General features: G+C 25.9%; 1 protein-coding gene across 1 annotated transcript; it reads right to left on the reverse strand.

Moving 5' to 3' along the window:
• Window positions 1-527: 527 nt before the first annotated feature.
• Window positions 528-19,269, reverse strand: LOC145841899 (segment polarity protein dishevelled homolog DVL-3-like). Its single transcript, XM_082949196.1, has 17 exons — window positions 19,159-19,269; window positions 16,327-16,430; window positions 15,107-15,176; window positions 14,857-14,963; window positions 14,463-14,524; window positions 11,443-11,572; window positions 10,793-10,898; window positions 9,919-9,991; window positions 7,485-7,572; window positions 7,018-7,146; window positions 6,617-6,744; window positions 6,299-6,379; window positions 6,083-6,217; window positions 5,643-5,825; window positions 2,985-3,182; window positions 2,315-2,448; window positions 528-1,850 (listed from the first exon to the last, which is right to left on the reverse strand). Exons 1-17 carry the CDS (start codon window positions 19,222-19,224, stop codon window positions 1,695-1,697), a joined length of 1,950 nt encoding a protein of 649 aa, XP_082805322.1. The 5' UTR covers window positions 19,225-19,269; the 3' UTR covers window positions 528-1,694.
• Window positions 19,270-20,617: the final 1,348 nt, after the last annotated feature.

The following is a 20,617-nucleotide window of genomic DNA, read 5'->3' on the forward strand; positions in this document are numbered from 1 at the left end:
TTATAAATAATTATTAAATTAACAGCCTAACTTGTAAGTTTTATCACCAAATTGATTTTTAATTGTTTTTAGCTATAAAGTACATCATTTCTTTTTTTCTTCTAGTTAATAAAAAATTTAACATACCGAAAAAAAAATTACGAATATTATATATAGTTTACTTTTTCGACTGTATTTCTATCTATTTCCGAAGAAAGCTAGTACATAAAACTAAAATTGTTTTAAAAACAGTTTATTTGACAGAAAACATACAAGTTGTTTTTATAAGTAATAGTTTTAAAACTAAGAAAACATCTATCAAACTAAAATACGATATAACAAGTATTTATTTAAAATTATAGCTTAAACTTATTACTACTTTAGCCATTTCAAAAAGACAACTCAACTTTTAAACACTTAACACATATGTACAAACTTTTAACAAAAATGAAAATAGTTAAACATAACAATCAATGTAAAACGAACTAAACTGTACAAAAAGTTGCAAAACAAACACTAGTTCTATACATAAATATAATGAAAGAGGTAATTCATATAGTCTAAATGTAAAGGAAACATTTCATAAAGTTGACGAACGTTTTTTAGAACCAAATGAGTACATGAGTTAACAACATATCGATATAACAAGTACATAAGACGTTTTCAACTACAATCACTTTCTGTACAAACGTAACTCAGACACAACTAGTATATTTTGTTCTCACACATTTAAAAGCTAACAAATGTATAAATATGTACATGAAACGACTATAAGCATATTTTGGTCATTTTCATATAAGCTAAGTGGTACAATGAAACTGAAACAGCAATAGTTTTCTGACACTTTATCATACTGCTAATACACTTCTTTGTATAACTTTAAGTTAGGTATATCAACCTATACGATAGAATTTGTAAGATGAGACCCAACTTAATATTTTTTAAGGTGACTGCTTTTTCGTAATTGTAAAATCTTATTGTTTCTTTTTTAGTCAAACTAACATTTACAGATAGCTTGTTAAGTGTACAATAATAAATGCTCAGAAATAAAAATTAGTTTTAAATTATGTTAAAAAGGTCGAAATTTATTTGATAAGTATTCAATAGGTAAAAAACGATCCCAAATTATTTTCAATATATTCCATTTAAACTTAATTTCAAACAAACGTAAGTCACAAAAAGCCAACAGACTAAAAATTGTACAAACAAATAAAAAACAAATTATTCAAAAACGTAAAGCAATACTCAACCAAACACACATGCAAAACTAAAATGCTTCTATTCAGCAAAAAAAGACATTCTTTTAAAGAAATCGAATTCAGATTAATCTTAACATCAAGTATGTATATTAATAAGCAAACTTGCCAAAATAAGTTTGATAATCCAACAGAGATTAATAATTTGTTTTATACTGATTTTAAATGGCAAGGTACAGGTGGTGGTAAACAGTAAAAATTACAAAAGAGTACCGTAAAACAATTGATCTTTTACAATAGTTGATTTAAAAAATTCAAAAGTCATCATTTTAAATGCCCGATAGTAGCATGATTGTATGTATAAAGCACGAGAAAACAAGAAAAAAATACAACACTCACAAAACAACTGCTGGTATAAGTTCGAAGAGTCTTCAGTTATTCAAATCCATCAAAAAAAAAAAACTGCTTTGAGTATTGAACATCACATAACTCACAAGTACAATCATGACAACAGCAGTTTCAAATGACGTTTTCTTGTTTGGCACCGAAATTGTTGTCGTTCTGATTCAAAATTTGCTTGCCCTGTTCGTTTGCCCTGCGCTGAAGGGAGCTCTGGTTTGAAAAATGGCCGCCGTTCATCGGCTGACCCATCATGTTGCTTCCGGTGTGCTGCAACTATTGAAAAGTTTTTCAGTAACTGCAACACATTTATACCAAGTAATTTTTACCAAGCAAACTAAAAGCTTTAATCTGTTACGTAACATTTTTACCAAAGATACGTTGCGAGAGCCAAAATACAAACTCAATAACCCACTGAGGTCTTTTTTGGGTGCAGTTAAAATTTTTATGCTATTTAACTTAAATCGCCCTGGTATAAACCGTTCTTTGTGGTGGTTTTTACTTATCATTTATTAAATATATAAGTATATTCTAAATTTTATTTAAGTATTGAGTTTAAAACAAACAAGACACAGTAATCGATCCACACAGGGAAATTGAAAATTAATAATTTATTACTTTAAAGAGAAACAATTACAATGTTTTATTTCGCGGTGAAACATTGCAACTGTTTTTTTTAGGTAAAAAATTATTATTTAATTTTTTTATATACTAAATAAATTTAAACAAGCTCAACAAACTTGCAAGTGCTGGTACTTTTCGCTTCTTATCGTGCTCGTGCTTCTCACGCTCCTGTTGTCTCCAGACGAGTTGCTGCCCTGATGCTGGTATCCCGGATGGTATCCCATCTGGGAACCGCTGTGTATGCTCATACCTGAAACGCAAGTTGGTACTGATGATAAACTTTTTGCAGTTTTAGTGATTTGGTACCATTTTCAAGAAAAACATGTTGATAAACTTATCAAATGTTTTGAAGATAAATAAACTCACTAATGTACAACAAATATTCTACAGCGTGTAAATGGAATATGAAAAAAGAAAACAAGGTTAATAGTTTCAGAGTAAATAGAAACAAAAAATATTTTAACACAGAAAATTTCAAGAAAGGGTATTCATGATATAAAAAACAAACTGTTTATGAAAAAGAATAAAAATTATCCTAACTAATCATATAAAATTGAAATTCAATTATCATCTTATGTAAATATACGTAAACTTAAGCGTGTATAGTTTAAGAATTTTTTTAAGTATTTTTACGCTAGAAGTACTTTTTTTTTAAATAATTTCAGCAATTTTTATTCTTAACTGGATCCGCTTAAATAAACATTAAATTTCAAACTTTAAGACAAACATACGAATTTAAAGTCACACTGCTCAAATTTTAAGCACAAACAATTAAAAACAACAAACCGTCTATGCCATCGATGAGAGACTGAGGTGGGAAATCCCCGTTGTTGATGTTGGCGCCAAACTGGCCGTTTTGCGGCTGGAGGGCGGCCCAGGAAGCGGGCGCAACAGCGCTGCCGGTGGTGGGCAACGGTCCCATTATTTCAGAGTCGCGGTCGGAGTTGGAGTTGTTGGAGGTCTCACCGCCGGCCAGGTACATGTCTGTTTGAAATGTGTAAAGTTTTATGGATAATTGTCAACTAAGTGTTTAGTTATTCACTTCAAGTTAAATTTGATCTTTGAATATATAAGTAGAAAAAAATCACATTGAAATAATTGTACTTATAAATTGTACTTTGGTTCTCTAAAAACTGAATACCTATTCAAAGATACAAAAAAGCTTCTTTCAACTACATGGAAAGCACACTAGTATATTTTGTGACAAATGTACAGCTTTTAAAAGTCTAATATTTTTAAATAAAGACAATAATAAAATAACTAAATTACTTTTTCTAGCTTTACAATGTTATACTCATTCATGTAATTCAAAAGAACTTTTAAATTTGACACTAATTTGGTGGTAAACTTATCTTATACTTTTTTAAACAGTATAGTAAAATATTATCAATATATTTCAATTTTTGTTAGTTTTTTAATAAAGTTAGTATTTATATAACCGCCATAATCAGGGATCCAACTAAAATTTAAATTGTAAACAGGAAAAAAACAAGTAAGTTTTTCCATAAAATTATCCTCTAGAAAACTCGGTTTTTTTATGATCATACCTTTATCTCAATTCGTTAATTTTTTTGCTGATTTTTAAATTTTATAAAACGTTTTAAAGAAAAAGCATTAATTTTTACTTTTTCTTCTTTAATGGTAAACCTTAGGCGAAGGTCAAGCATGGAAGTAACCACTAGAATTGATGTTTTTATAAGAAATGTATTTACTTAACAATTTCGTGTGCACAGGATTTAAAAAAAAATATTTACTGTACTGAGATTTTAGGACTTAGAGAAAGACTTAAGATGCAATTCTTCTTAACCTTTCACTTACTTATAATAACAGCTGATTTAGTTGATAAGATTGTACTTTATTTATAATAGATTTAAAGCTTAGTTTCATTAAATAAAATTTGCTTTTTAAAAATATTTATGAAAATATAGTACAACTTAGAGTACCTACAATAACATAAAGGAAACAAAATTCTTTAAACACAGTTAAAATAAAAGCAGGAGCAGCATTGAAGTAAACTAATATAATATAATAAAACAAGCTATTAACATGCTATAAAAGAGCTAAATTTTACTTTTAGCCATTTAAAAATTTGATAGAATATAATCACTAAGAATTTTAAACAAAATTAAAAACTGGTCAAGATGTTGGAAATAAGTAATACTTTTTTAATAGTTTTAATTAAGGAAAAAACAATGTTTTTTTTGTAGTATTGCAATTGTAAAGGTAAATCCAGGAAAGTGGGAAACCTGTATAATATATAGCTAGTTTCAAAAGCACGAAGTTTTTATCAATTTTTTTTTTGTAAAATAGAACTTAAAAAATTACACCAAAAAGTTACTGAACTTACATTTGCAAGTTGTGTCCGAAAATCTATTTAATTAAAAGGATTCATCTTATATTTGTTTTTACTAGTTCTTTTATTAAACAATTAAACTCAAATTTAAGCACTAATTTTACCTTGAATAAGTTTGCAGAAAATAATATATATTTTATTAAAGCTCAATTTTTTAGCAAGCAAGTGAGCAAAAAATACTAGTGATAATAAATTAACATGACACTCAGATATTATTGCAACACCTAAATAAATATTGAACAAAAATAATGATAAACTGACAAAAATAATGCTCAAATTTCTGAAAAAATTAATATAAGATATTTTGGCAGGTTAAAACAAAATTTTAGTTTTTGTTGAAGTTTTTTAGTACTTTTTAAGGTAAGAACAAAATTATCTATAACAAATTTATTGCAATCTATACAACCAATAGGCAATTAACAAAAACATAATTACCAAAAAGTAAAATTTATTTATTTAAAAAAATCTATTAAAACAGATATTAACAAAAAAGATCTGATGTTTGAACTTTCTTTGTTTCTGCTAAAAATAAACTGAAGTAAATGATCTTTTTTACTTTACCATCGTTAAAAAAAATTAGAATTTTCTGCAAACAGTTTTTTAGTAAAGCTGAGTATTTATACTGCACTTTTAAAGTCGAATAATAGTTTTGAACTTATTTAATATTTCAATGATATACTTGTTTCTTTTTTATTTTTTTGCAAAAAACTTTTTTAACATTTTTTATCATAATTTATACTGAAAAAAAATTTAAATTGAAAACCATATCACTTAAAGGATTATTGAAAAATAATTATTTCCGAGACTTAAACATGCAGGAACGTGAATTCAAAAATGCTTATAAGTTTGCATACACCTGACTAATTGGTAGATTCATAAAATACGTTTCCTTCTTTGGTAATAGCTGATTCAATTTTTTCTCATTTTTGTCCTCAACAACAAAGTTTCTTTCGGAGATTAAAGTTTATTGTCCACTTATAAACATGATCACTTTTATCTAGGGAGAAAAAAAACGTTGGTTTCTGGTAACCGACCTCTGAGAGTAACTCTGAAAAAGACAAATGAAAAGCTTTACCAAACAAAACATTCACCTTTGTTCGCGTTTCCACCGGTGTAGGTGCCGAACACGTAGTAACACTGCTCGCTGAAGGTCGACTTGTTGACGGTGTGCCTGATGTAGCCGGCTTTCAGCAGGGATGAGGCGTACTTGCGCGCCGCTCTCCGCTCCTGCAGGCCGTCTATGCGCCGCATCAGCCAGTCTATCAGGTCGGATCCTGAACATAAATACTTGTTAAGGCGGTTGACGAGTTATTTAATTGAAGTGCGTTCGCTTTCGTTGTCCATTATAGCTTTTAAGATGTCTTCACTTCAAAAATCAAACCGATAAAAGCGTGGGGAAAATAAATATAAAATACATATAAACTATATTTGCTGTCCTAAAGTTTATAAAGTTTTTATTTATACTAATAATTCTTTTTTTTTTTTCGTTGCATAAATGTCATGATATCTTTCTGTAAAAAAAAAAACGAACCAATGAAAGCGTCGGGGATGGTGATTTTGAGCCACATCCTGGTCTTCACGTCCAATCCGCTGTCCGACTTTCTCATCGTCTTCACCACCCGCGACATTTCGGTCTTGGTCGTCAGCGGCAAGTCGTTCATGTATCCTGCGTTTAATAGGTTAGCAAAAGTTAGCAAAAAAATATTTGACAAAGGAAATTATCAAAATATTATCAAGCAGAAATAACTTTCAGATTCGGGAAGGGAGCTGGCCGAGCTGCTTTCGAGGTTGGTGCTGTAAGGTGGCGATATTCCGGGAAACATTCTGGCTGTTAAGAGTTTGTTATTTATTGCTTGCTGCAACCAGTTTGAAAATACTTCAAGTAAAATTAATGAGCTATAAGTTTTGTAGACTTTTTTGACTTTTAATTTTTCAATTTTAAATAATTGCTGTTATTAAAATAATATCGTGAAACCTTAGAAAAGCTATAAAAAATAAAACTATTAACATGCTGTTTGAACTAAAATAACACACACAACTTAAATCAATTATGTTTTAAACTAACCTTGGTTGTTGATTGTCTGACTGGCCCACACGGCGGGATCGATCGGTCGAACCGGCTCGTTTTTGGGAGCGAAGTAGTTTCTTTCCGGCACCGGGTCCCAACACTTTGCCACCACAAGCGATATTGCTCTGATTTATAATTTTTATTTACTATTTCTGCCTCCTTCTTGGTTTTTAGACTATTTACAATATTTAAACTGCATGAGAGCAGTTGTTATTACTTATCACACTTGTGAAAAAATAATACAGATTGAGCAAGGCTTCAGGTTTAAACGGCGGATAACGGTATTGACAAATACAAAAAATTACAAACTTGCAAAGCTTTTAATTTTTATCGAGACCTTTTACTTTTAACTTGTACTTAAACTAAAAAAGCATTATGCAAACAATCCTTGTACAAACCCGGGGTTGTGCACGATGTCCCTGAGAACTTTGACGGCCTGCTGGTTGGTCATGTTCTCGAAGTTGACCTCGTTCACCTGCAGCAGCATGTCTCCCGGCTCGATGCGCCCGTCCGCCGCCACCGCCCCGCTGTACCAAAATAAAATAATTCATGTCTTATTTGTTTCAAACGGCTGTAGCCACTCAATATCTTTTGAGTGACTTTATCTTAAAATTATGTGTGAGTAGTATTGAAACAATCAAAACATAACAATAATATGAGGTTTTTTTTAAAGTCAATCATGATATAAACAAATAGTTTAAACTTTAACAATGAAGAAATAAATTTAAGAATATTAAAACATTATATTATTATTATAAAACATAGCAATAATATGAGGTTATTTTTTTAGGAAACTAAAAGGCAATCATGAGATAAACATATATTTTAAATTTTAACAATCTTAAACATAAACAATTTAACGAACCCTTTCATGATGGAACCAATATAAATTCCCCCATCACCGTTGTCGTTAGTCTGACCAACTATTGATATTCCCAAAAAATTGTACTTTTCTGTTAAACAAACAAACAATATAAACTGTAGAATAATACATAGATACTGTAGATACATAGATACTGTAGATACAGCTGAGTTTCAGCTAAACACACATTTTTTATAAACAATAAACGTTTTTCCAATATAAAGATCATGTTTTACTTTAAATACCTAGCAATATGTTATTATATAATAATCAACGTCAGTTTAACTTTCTAGAGTTTTAAGCATAATACATTATTAATATAAATTTAAAACCGCAAAGAGTAATAAACTTTAGAGGTTTTCAAGATATAAATCAATCATTTATTCATACTCGTATCTTATGTATCTAGCTTTTAAACATACTTATCATTTTAGTGTTGTCAAAAAAATATTACAAATTTTAATAAAAAGCTAGAAACCTTTTGAAAGAAAACCAGTCAAGCTTTAATAAGTCAAGGCTGGTATAAACTTAAAATCAATTTTAATTTAATCGATGTAATTTAATAATCTTTCATAAAAAACTACTAAAGCTTTCATAACTTTTAAGCATACATTTAAACCACAAAAAAAAGAAAATTCACAGTGAAAACAACTGTATAAATTTATTGTACAAATTTTTCGCTGGGAAACATTCAAACATTGCTCATCAGTTCACACAAACCAAGTCACGCATCAGTGTTTGATTTGAGAAAAAGAAAGTTTGTACGGCTGCTCATCTCAAACACGACCAGCTTGACATTTGGTATTTGATCAGCGAAAGCATAAATCATTCACCAAGACACTCGAGAGCCCAACGCAAACAAAACTTTGAAACTAATTGCGGTGCGACAGGTTTAATTGGTTCACCCGAGCGTTTTATAAGAACTGCGCGTTTACACAAGGTATTGCTTAATCCAGTTTTGTAAACAACGCTTTTGTGAAATTTTAAATTGTTTGTGGTAAAAGGAAATTTATGGACTTTAAACACAGAGAATACTAAAGAACGAGTGCACGAAAAATACAGCTAACGCAGGAGTCTAAAAATCAATAAAATTCACATGACACTATTAACTACACCGACATGCCGTAGTTGTAGGATGACTTTTTTTTTGTGAGTGCTAGTTAAAAAATAAAGGATTTGCAAAAATGTATTTAAGCAAGAACTAAAATTGATTTTAATCTACTAAACAAGACTAATCAGGAAGTAAAAAACAAAAAAAAAAATTTTTTAACTGAACTTTAAACGCAACTTAGAACATTTCAAAGATTCAAGCATAAAATTAATATAAACTTTAATTTAGCACATGTCTGGTTGTGAAATTTCTTCTATGATAATAAAATGAATTTTAAACAATCACGAAACTATAGGATTGTTTCAGACTAAAAACGTATTATTTAAATGTTTTTTCTGCAAAATTAGCTATTATCTTAAACAAAACTAACAAATTTAAAGCACTATATTTAAAAATAAGTTATTATTTTTGACAGTTTAATTAAAACTCTGACCTCTGTTACATAAAACTAACTTAATATAAAGACAGTATATATATTTTGATTGTTAGGCGCTAGTCAAGTTATTTTCAACACACCAATAATTTATAATAAATTTTTGGAATATACTTATTACTTAGATAAATAAAAACTTACATAAAAAAATTATAAATATGCCAAGTTTTTTTTTTGGAAAACAGTTTTTTGCATTAACTAATAAACATTTAATAAATTAAGGTTATCAATTAAGCATTTATTACGGTATATTGAAAATAAACTGTTTGTTTTTATGATAAAACAACATTTTTATTTTAAAAAATATGTTTATAAACGCTAAAAACTTACTAACACGTAACTTTATAGTAATTCGATAAAAATAGTTGTTCTCATAAGTATTGACTTTACTCTTACTAATATTTTAATAAGTTAGCTTATAAATTACTTATTCTTTCATTTACACTTACGCCAATAAACAGTGTACTTGAAAAAATAAAAATAATATATGCAGATATTAATACTCAGCCATAGTTATACTTAAAATTAGATTTTACTTTATATTACGTCTTTTAGTACATATGTATGAAGAAGTTTCAAAAGTTAAAAAACTCGCCCATAAAAATTTCCACAACAAACAGTTATTAAATCTAACATAAACAGTTATTTTTATTATCTAACACGTAACAGTAAGCTTTTATACGAGAAAGTACGGCGTAAAACTTTATTACTTTTGATTAAAACTCAGTGTAGTACATGATTTTTTCTACATAACTACATACTAAAATTAGCTGTATTACCTTATATTGGAAGTATTTTTCTATAGTAACATTTAAAAAATTTGTAAGCAAGTTTTAAATTTAATTCAAGTATAAATTTTCAGATAGAAAATAAATAACATAATTTGAACTTACCCATATTTAAATTCACAGTGAGGATGTTTAAAGACAGTGATGAATCGGTGATGCTAGAGCTGTATGTAGAAGTCTGTAGAAAGTTTAGCTATGTTAGTAAATATTTACACAACTTAAAAAGCATTAAGAAACAAAACTTTTAATATTTGGATGATATTTTTAGCTACCACGTTATTTTTGACTCTGATTTTTGCTTTTATAGGTTTACAAAATATTTTTTTTAAATTTAATTGCAATCTTAAGACACTAAAAATGTTATTGAAAATCAATTTTTTTTAAAACCTATTTTATATGTACTTAAAAAAGTACAAAATTTTCAAAAGTTTATAAAAACAAAGTAAAAAACTTCAGAAAGTTATATACCATTAGCTGTATTTCATTATATCATTAATTACTACAATTTTTAAAAACTCCGTACATATAAATTTAAAACTTTAGCAGGAAACCGCTTGAATACATTAGAAACGTCTAGTCACAATATCATAAAAAAAACAAAAAAATTGCACATATGGGTAAGTTTTTTTTTAATTTATACTTCATACAAACAAATATTTTCATTATTGTAATGAAAATAAAAAAAATTCGCACAACTAGTTTGTAAATTATAAAGTATAAAATGTTATTGTACCTATAATTAAAACAAAACTATGTTTTGAATTTTTCAAAAGATAACCCAAATTGTATAAAAGTTAGTACAAAAAACTTTAAGAAAACAAACTGAATCAAAATTTTGAAGTAAATATATATAGAAAAATATACTACAAATCAAAACTTCAAAAAAAAATTACTTTATTCAAAAAAAAGTTAACAATAAAAATAACTTTTACACCAATTGAACTTTTTTTAATTCATAACCGTATATCTTAAAACCAACTGTATCAGATCCTCTTTTGGGTCTTTTTTTCTTCCGGTCAGTTTTCTTTCTGTCTCTCAGGTTGAACCGCGAGGAAGCAGTTGTTTCCGACAAAGTGCTCATGAAGCTAAATTCAATTATTTATGAATAAAACAGTAAGTAAATAAAAACATGTATTTGCAAACATAAGGTCATGAAACTGTACTATAAAAATATCAAATAAAGTTTTGAGCTATAACTAACTTTCAAGTTTAAAACTTTACGGCGTGAATATAAATCTATAATTAAAAAAAAAACTCAATTTGTCTGAAATTGGCTGTATTTACTTAACATGCAAACAAAGTACATTACAAATTATAAAAAAATAGTTCCGAGGATAAAGTAACTATTTATTTTATTAAAAGTTTACCATAAAAAACTAAAAAACTTAAAACTAGTTTATCTAATAAAATGATGTTTAAGAGAACAAATCATCAATTAACAATTCTATATATTTTTTTTATCAAAAATTTTATATAACCTTGTTGAAAAAGTAGCTGTAATACTTTCTAAAGCACTTCAAAACCGATAAAAAAAAACGTTTAGATGTCAATAATACAGTTGTTATTTTAAGCATTTTCTAAAAATTATAAAACTTAAGATTAAAACAATGAAAATCGAAAATAACAAACTCTGATTCGTCGCATCTGGAGTCATAGGAGCTCATGCTGAGCGTGGATTGGCTGGCATACATGTCGTTGTACGGGTACCTGTCCAGCTGGTGGTGCTGCAACGGCGGTAGCTGCTTGTTCACTTTGTGACCTTTGTTCAATATTTACTGTCGTGCGTTGAATACAAAGCTATAATACTTGTACATGTATAATATTGCTATAACATTTGGAAGCATCTTTTAATTCAAAAACTGAAAACCGGAAGTATTTTGTTATATATTTTTTAATGTTATTTTTTTTTGTTATGACTATGTATTTGTATATAGCACACTTTATACAAGAGTTTCCAAAACTTTTTTCATAACACCCTCTTTGAATGATTTGAAAAGTAAAAGCCCCCTTAAATACCCTTAAAAACACATCAGAACTTTTTTTTTCTGCTCTTTATCATGAATTCCAGAATATCTAGTGCAAGTTACAAGTTATGGCCTCACGCCCCTCCCGTTTTTGCAGCTTATGGCCCCTAACTTTTAAAAATGGCCCACTTTGTAAACCCTGCTTAGTACTTTAGCTCTATACTTTTGGCAAACTGTAAAAACTTTTTTTTCTAGTTCAATAAAAAAAACTATTATGGAAATATTAAACATTGTTAAACTTTTCATAGAAACAAAAATAACTTTTCTAACAAAGGCCTTTCAAACTATGAACAACAAGTTTAAAAAAAAACAAGGATATGAAATTAATTGTTTAATTATTTTTACTACGTTAAATAATAAAAAATATGTGTTTTCCTTAAAATCAGAGAACACTTTTAAACAAACTCAAGGCCACTAGTAGTTTACTATGAAACAAACAAAACTTATTTATCATAAAAAGTATAACAACTATAATTTTAAACTACTTTAAAAATTACTACAAATAAAGTTAGGTTTAACAAAAACTTTTATTATTAATATATCATTTGGTAATTAATTATTACTTTTTTTAACAAACTCTTAAATAATTTAAAACAAAGCATAAACTTAATATAAAACTAACACTTACAAAACTTTCCATAACCTTACATATTATATCAATATTATAAACTTTTGTAAGTTTAGCTACTTTTTTTCAAAGGGTACAATTTTAAACAACACACTTACTTTTACTGCTTTAAAAAAATCTATTTTTTAACATAGAGCATTTTAAGAAATTTAAAAATAATTTATAAAAATAAAAACATGAGAAACAAAGCTAAATATTAAAGAATAATGTAATACTTTAACAAACGTTGTAATGCTAAGCTTACAAAAAAAAATATAATTTTGTTTAGCAAACAGCAGTAAATGACGTTTGAAGGTATTAAGTTCTGAAACGCGTATTTAAGTAATCAACCATTAGCAAAGTAAATAAAAATTGAAAACAATAAATACTTTCCAAATTCTAGTAAATGTTTATTTTTATTTGATCTCCTTGAAATAATTCAATTGACATTCAAAATTGTATTTATTTATCCTAATTTATTTTTACAAGTCACCGTGTTTGGTAGTTAAATTGAAATTGAAAAACATGATTGCTTAAGTAAATTAATGCTAGTTTAATTTTTATGAGTGATTTATCCTGGGTTTATGATACAACTGAAAAAGTTTACGTTAAAAAATAATCAATTTATAGCCTATATTTAAATTCAACTGTATTATAATTTATTTGCATAACTTTAGCAGCATACTATTACTTATAGTTTAAAACAACTTGATATCATAACTTTAAAATAAAAATCAAACTTCCCCAACTAAAAAAAAAATTAATTACAAGTGATTGCAGATTATATATTTTACTTTAAGCACTTTGTAAGCTAAATTTGACATCTCCAAGCGATTAAAAACATCATTGAAAGAAATAGTAATAAATAACAATAAATTGAACGATTATAAATTTAAGTATAATAAGTTACAAAAGCTAAAAAGTATACTAATATAAATGGGATCAAATATCTTCTACTGCTAATTTTAGAAGTATTAATATTTAAAAAGTATTAATATTTAATTCAGAAATGAAAGTAGAAATTTAAACTAATTGACTTGTTACTAAAAAAATAAACCTATGTCGTACTATTTTTTCTTAGATAGTCATAAAACTTAACATATACAAAAAAATTTAACGGCATAGGAGGGTTGAGGATTTTTTTTTTTTGCTTTTTGATTTATTTTACAGACCTATAATTTAGCTTACAGTAGTTGCTTTTTACTGTTTTGTAAGAAAAATATTAGTTTTTTGAGATATGAGCAATCAAAGTTAAAGAATTAAATAGGATCCTTATGAAAGGGCTAAGTTAAAAGTGCAAAAAAAGGCTATTTAATTAAAAAAGTCTATCTTCTCCTACAGTTTTTAAAAACTTTATAAGCACAACCTCAAAACAAAAATAAACAGTTGTATGAAATATTTTTTTTTAATCTTAAGTAAAATTGTAATTTAAAAAACATATTTTTTTCTTCTTCTAGTTATACTTTTTAAAACATTACAACAAGATTTTTCTTAAAATACGAAGAACAATCCCTGAAAACTTGAGGTCAATAGTTTAAAAAATGATGGAGAAAATATATTTTAATGAAATCTAAAATTAAGGAGCAAATTTACAGAAAAAAATATACAGTACATAAGTTTGTGTAAGAATCTCTGTACGAAAATCACTTTATCTTAAAAGTAAATTAAAATGTTTCTGTTCCATGAAAACTTACTTATAGTTTATGATTTAAACTTTAATACAAAAGAAATGTTAAATGTTTAACAAAAAGGCCTTTACCTCCTTCCCATGTGCCCTCAAAAGTTAATAAAGTAAAAATTGCTAGCTTATTGGAAAACCTTAACCTAAAGTTGAAGTCTCAAAAAAAGCAAAATCGAACGAAAAAAAAACAATAACTAATTACAAAGCATGCTGTTATTAAAAAGAAATGCTTAATATTCATTTATATATAGATAGTAAAATGTAACTAGCTGGATTTTTGCAAAAAAAAACTTTATAACTCAATGTATAAAATTTTAATTATGCTTGAAAAAACAACCTCGTCGACTTGAGCATAGAGATGATGTGTCATCAACTATTTTCTTGCTTGATTGGTTTCTTCTAAAATTTTTTTTTAATAATTATGGTATTATACCACCTAAAGTTAGTTAAAATAACTTGTCTGATATTTGTACTATATAGCACATTGTTTATTTTGTTTAATTTAAGATTACAAACTACAAAAAGGCCTGAATAAAAACAATTCAAATATTTTTTTAAGCTGATCATCAAAACCAAACTTTAGGTAGCCTAAAATAAATCAAACGTAACCTTAAGTAACTTAATAAGTTTCATGAGTATTATTAGAAAAAGTTAAAAGTCAAAACTAAAAACTACTAATTTAATCTAAGTTAAAAAATTAAGAACTGAGTATTCTTTTAAGTAAAACTTACACCATGTCAGAACTCAATTTGTGATCTATGTCATTACTAGCTTTTGGGATATTTTCAACTGAATTTTTACCGCTTGGTGGTGCTGAAGAGTCTTCTGAAGCTACAAGCTGTTTAAAATTAAATACCATGAGAAACCCATATAAACTTTTAAACTTGCTATTTATGGAGGATTCATCTAATTAGTTATGGTAACCTAATAGATATGTTTAAAGAACATATCTACATGAGTATAAAATATTTTTTGACTTACCCAAGCCATAATTTTGTTTTCTGAAACAGGTAAAATAGCTGAATCATCTTTAATTTCCTCTTTTACAACTCTGTAATTAAGTTCAAATATTATGAAAAAGTTAGTTAAGTAAACAAAAAAAATATTAAATTATTCTAATTACCAAAAAGATATAAGAGTATGAACCAAAAAACCGATCAAGTTAAAAAAAACTCTTAAAACAATTAATAATATTTTATTGTTTGACTCGTAAATATCCAGTAGTTGATAAATATTTAAAAATATACAAAGTTTTTTCCAGGTTTTTAAAATTACAAGTTTTTCAAAATATTTAGTTCAAAACTTAACTTAAGGTATAAAACTGCCTAAAATAGAATAGAAAAATTGAAAATATACTGTAAAGTTACCTTTAACTTGTTTTATAATATATAAAAATTTAAGTGACACAAAAAACTTTTTTGTATATGATAGATTTTTTATATCTTATCTACTTTTTTTATTTATTATTTAAAATTCCAGATTTTTCCTTTTATTTTTTGCATAACTCGTTAATTTACAAGTTTTTCCAAGATTCCAAGTTTTTTGGAAATCCTGTCTTAATCAATATGATTACTTTATTACGAATAATTGTTTATGGTTGTAATGTAGTTTTATTAATTAAAAAACTTACTTATTTGGAAGTAAACAAAGTAAGATTTATAACTAGAGTACTAAAGACATTAATATTTTATTAAAAACACTCTTTGTATTCAGCTCTTTACTTATTAAAAATTGAGCCTTTTATTGTAATAGTAAATTGCAAAAAACCTTAAACATAAAAACTTTGCATAAATTCATTTTAAGATTTAAAAAATATATGCACACTTTCAGTGTGCATATTGAGAAACAATTAAATAAACGAGTTTTATGTTTGTAAAATGCTTAATTGTGTAACCTATGAATTAAAAATTTATTGTTAGATACTATTCTTCTTTATACTTTTAAAAATACTATGTAAAAACAACTTCCACAAAGATTATTTGAATTTAAGTTTTTTTAAAATTTAGTGTTTATTTAAAGAATACTAAGACTTTTTTTATGATTTAGTTTATTTATAGCTATAACTTTCACTAAATTCTATATTGTGCAATACATGAAAAAAAACAACAATTGTATTTAGATATTAGCAGTATAAGAACTAACAAATTTAGTAGTAGATTAAGCATACATTACAAGGAAAACTTAGTAGAAAAATAACTCACCCAAAATCATCATCCTCAGAGCGAAAGAAAAACTTATTGTAATTTGGTTTATTGATTGCAAGCTTGAAATCTTTCAAAGTAACATTCCCCGGAGTTATTGGTACCTATAAATAGGTTACAAACAAATAATAAGCAAAGTTTTTCTTTGTTTTTTATGACACTTAATACTCTCATTTTTTATTATTAAAATTAACTTTTTAAAAATCAGTTCAGTTACATAAAATTGATTTTTTTTATAAAATATGTAAAGGTCATAGGGGACAAAGGTACTTTGATAAAAAAAATAATCTCAGCTGTTTTACAGCAGCTTAAAGTTTAAACTATAAACAAGATTTCATTAAAAATGTAAATTTAATTTAAGGGTCTAACATTTTTTACAAAAATCAACATTGGCTCTTACATGAAAGCTTAAAATATAAACTAAATGCAGTTTTTTATACAACTTAATATTGTTATTTAACAAGATATTGTTATTTATGAAAAGTTTTCTATTTAAGCGTTGCAAACTTTAAATTGTCAATTTTCTAGGAAGTTTAAAAACTTACTATAAACCTACTTTCTTCTTCATCATTGAGCTAGAGTCCTAGAGTTTTTTAGAAAAAATTATTAATAACTAGAAAAAAAGTTTCAGTCTTGAATTTCTTTAAAATATCGATAAAAAATTAAGATAAAACGCTTCTTTTTTTAAATTGCATTGAAAACATTTAGATATTAATGATGGACTTACTGTGAAAAATGAAGAAGACTCAATAAAAGAAAAAGATGAAGATATATTTTTAGTGAAGTAGTCAATAGGAACCTATTGAGCCCACCAACTCTGATTGCTTATATTATAACTCAAAAGTTACTAAATGATTTTTTTAAATGAAAAAAATATCTAACTAATTTTGCAATAAAAATGTCTGATAGTTTAGATAAATTTAACAAAATACACTTGTAAAATACAAGGTGGACTCCCCTTTGCCTTTAATATTTAAGATATGTAAACGCTTGCAAGATATGAAATGTATGGATCTAAAATTTTTAGAATTTTATAAAACTTACTAAAAATATTTTAAATTTTAAGCTTAACTTTTCAATAATATTCTTTAAATATTTTTAAAGATTTTTTGTGCTAAAACTTTTTTTAAATCAAAGATTAAAATTTTTGATTAAATTCAGAAAAATATAGGTTGTTTTTCAAATACTTTTTTGCTGATAAAACTACTTTAGTTAAACAATTTTAAAAACTAATAACTAACTTAATACTATAAGTTTCAAAATAGATAGGTCAATATTTAAAAAAATATAGATTGTTATCAAATAGCAAAAATTTTTGCATATTCAAAATGCACCTTTAAAACAAATGAAACCTATCCTACATTTCACCAATTTTAATTCAATATACATCAAAAGTAACTTTGAGTTCTAATAGTAAAAAAAGGGAATAAATATATAAGATTAAACTCTTTTAAAATACATTAGGCTGTCAAAAAGAGTAGCTATTAAATTTGCATAAGCGTACAAAATTGCACAAGATTGCACAAAGATAATTTTGCAGAGCAGACGCACTGGTTGATTTTTTTATTTATTTTTAATATGTTTTAATTAATTTTCTTTTTTTTATAACTTTTTTTTTTTTTTTTACTATCACTGTTACCCCTAATCCTTACCCTTGGTGAATTTTTTTTTAATTAAATAACTTTTCTTTTTAACATCATTGTTACCCCTAACCCTTGGTTGGTAACTTTTTTTTTTTGTGAATTATTTTTTAATTTTTTTACTATTACTGTTACCCCTAATCCTTACCCTAAATTGCTAGCTTTTTTTTCTTTTTAATTAATTGTTTGTTTTTTATAATTTTTGTTAGTTATTTTATTTTAACTATCACTGTTACCCCTAACCCTCGGTCATTATTTTTTTTTTCTTTTTGATTTTTTATTAATCTATATTTTAGTTTTTTTTTTTCTGAATTTTTATCAATATTTTTTTATGTTTTTTTTTACTCTTGTGCAAAAATAACCTTCCGTGCAAATTTTTACTTGTGAAAAATTTTCTTTGTGAAATTTTGTCCCCTCGTGCAAACTTGTCTTTTTGTGCAATTTTGTCTTTGTGCAATTTTGACCCATTCCCCTTTTAAAATACAATAAGCTGTCAAAATGCATAACTTAAATAATGGTTTTAAAACTACTGAAAAGGTTTGCACACTAAACATCAAACATTATGTTTTATTAGTCAAAGTTTATAAACTTAAAAAAAAACAAATTTGTATCTAGTAAATATATCTTAATTGTTAAAAAGCTAGTACTTATTTATGAATAAACTAACTTGAACATAAAAGCTTTTAGTGTGAACACTTCAAGAAACACAGCTTTAAACTAAAATCTTTTATGAATTTTTACAATATTGTACTCTATTTTACACTAATAAATACAGCTTTTCATTGCAATACAAACTTGGTTTTTATAAATTTAAACTGTACAAAATAATGTATAGAAAAAAATACATAAATTATAGAACAAATAGTTTAAAATTTTTAAATATGACCATAAATCAAAAAATATATATAGGTTAAGAGAAAACATTTTTGGAATACTTTTATCAACAGAACAAGCCATTATAAATTTAACTGATCTTATAATAATACAAACACTTACTGAAATCTTTTAAACTTATATACTAAAGTAGATTAGTTTAAATAATGAAAAATAATAATTATCATTGAAAATATTATTAATATAAGCGTTTAGTACAAATTATAGAAATATTTAGTATTATTTTTATAAAACTGTACTTTAACACAAAAAACCAAAACGCATATTATTATTTATTATAATAGAATCAAAATCTCACTTTTATAACATATGGAGTGTTTTCATCACCAATGTAGTATGCTATTTTTGTACTTTGTTCAGTCATAATAATCCTCTTATTGAGTTCAATATAATTTGATTCTATACAAACAATTCTAGATAACAATAGAAAATTGTGTGAAGATTTTTCTTTAATTATATATATTTTGATATTAATAATACATACAATTTAAGGTTTTTAAACTATAACATTAGTACACATATAAAGTACAAAAATAACTGAAAATAAATAAATAGCATGTTAAAATATACCATTTTAATATCATTATCTACATTCAATTACTAAGAAATTTACTGGTACAATATTTTTAAATAAAGCTTATTTTTATTATTTAGCATTTATACTATATCAAGTAACTTATAAATGCATATAAGGTGTGATGTAAACTATAATGAGAAAATCAACACCATATACAAACACAACTTAAGTAACTATCCATTTATTTTTAAAGTTTGAGTTGCTTGTTTTTTATTATTAAAAACTGTTTGAAGTTTTTAAACCTCAGTAAAAAGAAATTAAAAAATATTCTTTAACTCAAAACAGTTTTTCTTAAATACATGAAACATTGATTCTAAAAAAACTAATACGTTCTTTAAAATTGATAATTATAAAATTATTAAAACTAGGTTTAAAAACCACTAGTTGAAAGCCAAAAAAATCTAGTTATTGAAGCCATAGCAAACAAAGTTGAAAAAATAGAAAAACCGAAAAAATAAAATACAGAACCAATACAAGCTGTTGTCACAGAAACTTCCAACAACTTAGCAGCAAATAAGTGATTAATAGCATACTTCATGATATTAAATATTACACCTGTATAAAATATAAATTCATAGTCCACACTTCTTTGTAATATACTATAGAAAACAAAAACTAAAATTCCATCAGTTTAGAATTATTTGTCTAAAAGTTTTAAATGTCTTATATCGCAGCTTAGTACATAAAACTATCTATTACATGCTTAAAACATATTTGTATAAAAACTCATTTGTATTAATTGTAGAAACTACATTTGTACATATATCTATTTTACGAGGCTGAAGTTTGATAGACATTTAAATAAAGGATTTTTAACACATTCAAATTTTTTACTTACAGTCATTACGGCACTTTAAAACCTTCGTACTTACATTAGAACAATGAAACTCTAGAACCTTGTTCCATGTGCGTAGAACTACGTCATCAAAAAAAAATTAACTTTCTACTATAAAAAATAAAAAAGTTATGTGATGCCGAAAAATATCGAATTTATTAACAAAAAAATAGAAGAAGCTTAGTAAACATCGTTTAAAACCGCTCATACTTACATTAGAACAATGAAACTCTAGAACCTTGTTCCATGTGCGTAGAACTACGTCATCAAAAAAAAATTAACTTTCTACTATAAAAAATAAAAAAGTTATGTGATGCCGAAAAATATCGAATTTATTAACAAAAA

This window comes from Thalia democratica, chromosome 8, assembly GCF_965202585.1.
Source record: "Thalia democratica chromosome 8, ktThaDemo2.hap1.1, whole genome shotgun sequence".
Classification (NCBI taxonomy): Eukaryota; Metazoa; Chordata; class Thaliacea; order Salpida; family Salpidae; genus Thalia; species Thalia democratica.

What these genes read in the sequence shown, in the direction of transcription:
- LOC145841899 (XM_082949196.1), bottom strand. Translation starts at nt 19,224, where the DNA reads ATGACTGAACAAAGTACAAAAATAGCATACTACATTGGTGATGAAAAC. An exon ending in TCAGACAATCAACAACCAAG is followed by an intron (nt 6,380 to 6,616) that starts GTTAGTTTAAAA and finishes AACTCTTAACAG; the next exon opens with CCAGAATGTTTCCCGGAATA. An exon ending in CTCCCTTCCCGAATCTGAAA is followed by an intron (nt 6,218 to 6,298) that starts GTTATTTCTGCT and finishes TATTAAACGCAG; the next exon opens with GATACATGAACGACTTGCCG.